We start from the raw sequence: 5,464 nt of genomic DNA on the forward strand, positions 1-5,464 counted from the left end.
AATTGCATGATAAAAGTGATTTTTACCTCCTTAATAATAAACTTTGGTAAACAATTTTTTTGGCATCACATATGTCAATCAGTTTTCATAATTGCAATTTCTTTTTTCACTTTGGTACACACTTGTGTTTTAAAAAAACATGTTAAGGAGTTAGATTGATTTAGAGTTTAAAGGCCTTGGTCGTTATTGACAAAGTTAAAATAATGTGCATCTATCTCAAACGTCTTTAAAGCGACAGCTCACAAAGTAGAACTATGATCATGTCATTTTACAACTGCAACACAGTTGAGTATGAGAATTATGGCTTTACCCTTAGCTGTTGCAATCAGAGGATCTCACGATACATAAGAGATATTTAACTTATGCTGCAGAATTGTCTTTATCTATCTTTGCCTCTCCTTCACCTCTACACTAATAAAAAGATAGGAAAAGTAATAGGTTAAGCCTAAGTATTATGAACAAAAATGTTTATTATTGGGTTAACATAAGACTGCTTAGGCTATTCAAACATACAAAGAGATCTTTTATCTTTACCCAAATTGAGCTATAAATGACTAAATGTACTTTTTTGGTTTGCAAATTTTATTGGAAAAATCACAAAATATTTTTACAATTTAAACACATGTATGATCCTATAAAAATATCACATGATCTTCGCATGGAAAAAAGTTCTGATCATGTGTGGTGCACATGTGGTAAACTTGTGATCACATGTGGAACAGGTGACCCACATGTGGGAAATGGGAACCGCATGTGAAAACTTATTACCACATGTGAATTTCATGGAGTTTTACTGTAGTTTCCTTAAAGGTTTTCAAAGTCTTCTCAACTGCAGTTTTCTGTCAGTGCAGCCTTATCTAACAGTAGATTATAAAACATAACTGGCTTGCTATTTAACTTGTAAATAATGTCACATAGAGAACTATGGCTTTATATTGTCATGTTTCTGTTTCTAGAGACTATAAGAAATATAAAAAAAACACTGAAAAATATCAGAAATATATGTAAAACAGATATTGCTTTATCAAACATTTTTTTTCCTACCCCTGCTTACAGTCTTTAACAGGAGATTTAATTAATATTAACTGCTCGGGTGAATATGTTTATTAAACATATTTAGAAATAGCACCCTTTCTTCCAGTTAGACTATAATTAGGTATTTATAACTCTGTAAAAACTTCCTGCAAAAAAGCATAACATATATTTATCAAATAGTTTCCACACAAATCAAATGTCTATTTCACTCTTAATATATAAAAAACAAAAACACATATTTATTTTGACATAAAAGTTAAGATGTTTCCTAGTTTCCTACTTAGTTTCCTTAATGACCGAAAGTGAAAGTTTGAGCAAAGGTAAGAAACCTTGCAATTGGTTTTGTTTTATTTATTTGTGTTTCTTTTTTATCTGAAGACACCTGGAACAGAAGCAAGATCTTATCAAGACAATTACCCATAATGCTTAGCGAATACTTCAGATCCCCAAATATCCCATCCTAGTGTTTTCCTCTGAGCAAGTTAGACATTATAACAGGCTTTTCATAATATGTTTTTGTATAGATGAATACATCTCAAAAAGTTGTGCCCTGTTCACGAGGATCCATTTAAATAATCAAATAAATATATATTTTTTTGATAAACCCTACTTTCATATAGACAAGTTCTGAAAGCCTTAAAGATCCTTTATGCATCACCATCAACAGATTCTAACTTTGATTCAAAAAAGATTTTTAAGAGAGCTCAGAAAACTCCCTCTAACCCATGTCTCCTCATTGTTCTTTATCTGGACCTGGATTTCATACTCATGCTTTTTGAATTTTCCTTGTAAAAATGGATGCCAGTGAAATAATACTTAGTGATAGACTTTATATGTGCTGGAGAGGTTATAGATTTGATTTCTTTACACACATAACATAAAACATTAGTTTTTTTTTATCCTCAGTGCTTCTCAGCAAGCTTAGTTTTAAAAAGCTAAACCAGAATTCTGATGAAATATTTGGTAAACAGGGTGAGAAGTTCACCAGTTTACGAGGGGAGGATGCAAATGTTGATCAGTGAGATCTGGTTAGTCATCCCCACTAAGGCAAAAATGTCCGAAGTTTTGAACTAAAAAAAAAAAGAAGTTAAAAAGGTCAATGACTTGTCAAAAGAACTTAAAAGCGCACTGTTGCTGTTACAAGACAATCCAACTTCTTTGTGGCGTAAGAGGGTAGTTGGATTGACCCAGACTCAGAATATGAGGCATATGATGTGTTTATCCTGAGCACAAAAGCTTATTGTTACCCTGATTATTCATTTACAGCCCAAGGCTAAACGGGTCTCAAGCATGTCTCAGTCAGCCCACCAGCTAGAGTTAAAAGTTCAAAGCTAAAGTTGGCATTTAAACAATTTCCTACCTATTTTGTCCCAGCTTGATTAACTAATTAGAAGCATTATCTTCATTAAATAAAATGTTAAATGTATTAAAATTAAAACACCTTTTTTAGTTTGGTCAGCTGCCTCAACAGTTCCTACTAGCTTCCTTCATTCCAAGTGTAAATGAGGCTATATAAGGCTGTTGGGAGCCAGCCATATCCTTTGTTATGGTTGGCAGAAACAGAGGTGCCCAGTTGTGGTTGGTGTTTGTGTGCTAGAGGAAGCTAAACAGAGAAGTCTGTCAGAGCGACTCTTAGACCATGTGAAGAGCGACTGATGGAACACTTGACCCAGAGGCGTTTTCATGAACTGTAACACTCTTATGAAACGGTTTGAGGCGTAATGTCATGGGTGCAGGACTGCATTGTAAACACATCCACTTAGCTATGTAATTTAAATTAGTTTAATAGACCGATTATTTGTTAAAGATATTTAAAAACATCTCAAATCCATTCTTTAAGCCAAACTCTTGCAGCAAAAAACACACACTGGTATTCACATTCATTTCCATACATAAACATAACTGCATGTTTACTTTAACTTGAAATTAAAATGTTTATTTACAATATGACGTTTCCACATGGCGTAAAATAAGGAATCTTCTTTGTGTTTGGCTTCTAGAGCAACCCTCGAGTTATGTTGAAATAAAAGGCAAACTAAAATCATACAGTCATTTGTCAACATTTCATGCGACTGTGACATTCACATTTCCTTTTACAGTAATCTATAGATATATAAAACAAACACCCATTTTGTGGAAAGGGGTTAGATGTATGAATTACCAGATTTTGGTCCCTTTTTAAATTATTCCAAGTGCATTGTTTTCAGTATTGGTTTGATATGTTTTCAAATTACTGTACACAAGTATCTTTGTGCCATAAACAACCTAACTTAACATGTACACTGGAACAGATAGGAGTGCTCGGTATATTAGTGGCTGCAGGTAGCAGTTAGAGTAATAGTACGGAGAACCGAAAAGGGTGCATTTTGAAGATTTTTTCAGAACAGGCCTTTTTAGATTGCATTTTAGCAATCTTAACCAGCAGTTGTGATCAGATTCCAAATTTAATAAAGCATATTTATGCTCCAATTATTAAACAATATTAAATATGCACATCAAATCTCAAAAAGGATGCCTAAATGCTAAGATATAGGCTTTTAAGTTTATGTATTTATTGAGCCAATTTAATTGCCTTAAAAAATACAAATGGAAATTAAACACTCAGTATTATACAGTAGGCCTCCTCCAGCTTGTCTGACAGGCAGTGTTTTATGCACCCTTTCCCATTTTATGCTATTGCAGTTTTTTACTGCACCTTTACAGGTTACTATAGGTTTCTTGACACTTCTAAATACTGTATTATCAACCGGGAGGTCTGGTTGGGGTTGACCAGATTTCATAATCTCTCATAGTTCTGATATTAGCTGAAGAAAGTCCAATGAATTAAGATGGAATATGATTTTGACAGAAAGTATATACCACATAAAATGTAGTAGGTAATGGTCAGCTACACCGAAAATCAATGGTTTGTTTAAAGGAAATAAAGCAGTGGTATAAAGGGATGGAACAGAAAAGGTGTAAATTGGCACTGTGATTAGGAATGAGTGGAGGCTAGTAAAATACTAAGGATGTGCAAGACAAATCCACTTATAAAACAAAACAAAAACGAACTTCTTGTTAAAATTATGTCAAATTTCAGAAAGTAAACAACAAGTAAAACCCAAAAAAAGCCAAAAGGGCCAATGGGAACTTTTCAGCACCACATACTGCTCCAAGTTACAGTGTGATGTCTTCTCAATATGCCCTTCTGTTTTCATCAGTTCTTTTACATGTCCACAAACACCATAAAGCACCAGCCGAGTCCCCCGACCAGAAACATGGTGATGTGCATGCTGTAAATGATCAGATCATTGAGCACACCAAAGTCCAGGCGCCGGTGCCCAAGCAGAAGCAGGATAACAGAGAGCTTGTACTGCAGCCGGAGGAGGACGCGCACACTGACGTACTGCAGGAAGAAGAGTGCAGAGAGCAGCACCCAAAGCAGGGAGGTCAGCAGGCTGCAGCCAAAGTAGAGGAGGAAGCGCAGGAAGCTGTACATCCAGCGGGAGCGCAGGTAGAGATCAAAGTTGTTGTATTTGGTGCGCACCAGCTTGGTGGTGTGCGCTGAACCGCAGGCAGAGTGCATGCAGGTGGTGTGGGGGCCATGGAAACTGCGCACCCGCCGTGGGATGGGGATCACAGGCATGGAGGGGCTACGGGAGCCCGGGACGCTATACAGGAGTCACAGGAGGGGAGATGCCGACTATGGGAGCTGCTTCCAACCCTCAGTCCGGCAGAAACAGGCCAGCCTTATGAAAACCATCGGGATTTCAAATTTCCTTTCTGATATGTCGAAAAAAAGTCTGCAAAAAGCACAAATCATCACCATGTTATCATTTGTGAAAACAACTTCTTACAATTTTACACAAAATATAGACTTATGCAAATAACGCATGCATATACGTGCAAAAAACAGCCAATAATAACATTGATTTAAATAAAGCAAAGCAGACATAGCAGAAAAGATGCAGGAATACATGCAGGCTCATACATGAAACAGAACGTCTTCTTCCACGGGAAGGCTGCTGTTTTCGCGGTCGTCCTGGTTGCTGAATTACATTTTGAAAAGTTAAGAGAAACGCCTTAAAAAAATAAATGAAATCAATGTAATTTCTGCTGTGGTTTATGTTTCTTTTTGTGGCTATAGCCTTAGCCAGCGCAGGTTTGAGCCGGTCCTGTCGCAAAATAAACGAGTCATCGTGCTGTGACGTCAGCTTCTATTAAAGGGACAGCGCTAGAATAAAAAAATAAAAATATAAAAAAATAAAATCTTTAATTTGTCTAAATGTATGTATTAGAATGTAATATTTGTTAAGAAAACACAAAGCTGACCTTATACAAATTAGAGTTACAGACAGCGACAAAAAGGGGCACCTAACTGGTTACTATGGTGATCACCAACTATCAAGATTAACATAATAATTTATATAATAATTGACACCCATCTAGC

General features: G+C 35.9%; 1 protein-coding gene across 1 annotated transcript; it reads right to left on the reverse strand.

Moving 5' to 3' along the window:
• Positions 1-4,156: 4,156 nt before the first annotated feature.
• On the reverse strand, positions 4,157-5,195 carry LOC107095845 (chromosome unknown open reading frame, human C9orf69). The gene is made up of 2 exons (XM_015392204.1): positions 5,006-5,195; positions 4,157-4,817 (listed from the first exon to the last, which is right to left on the reverse strand). Exon 2 carries the CDS (start codon positions 4,658-4,660, stop codon positions 4,241-4,243), a length of 420 nt encoding a protein of 139 aa, XP_015247690.1. The 5' UTR covers positions 4,661-4,817; positions 5,006-5,195; the 3' UTR covers positions 4,157-4,240.
• Between the last annotated feature and the right edge of the window lie 269 nt (positions 5,196-5,464).

This window comes from Cyprinodon variegatus, unplaced genomic scaffold (assembly GCF_000732505.1).
Source record: "Cyprinodon variegatus isolate N-32 unplaced genomic scaffold, C_variegatus-1.0 Scaffold23, whole genome shotgun sequence".
NCBI lineage: Eukaryota > Metazoa > Chordata > Actinopteri > Cyprinodontiformes > Cyprinodontidae > Cyprinodon > Cyprinodon variegatus.

Bases quoted from the DNA above. Each gene is read 5' to 3' on its own strand.
- LOC107095845 (XM_015392204.1), bottom strand. From the start codon at position 4,660: ATGCCTGTGATCCCCATCCCACGGCGGGTGCGCAGTTTCCATGGCCCC.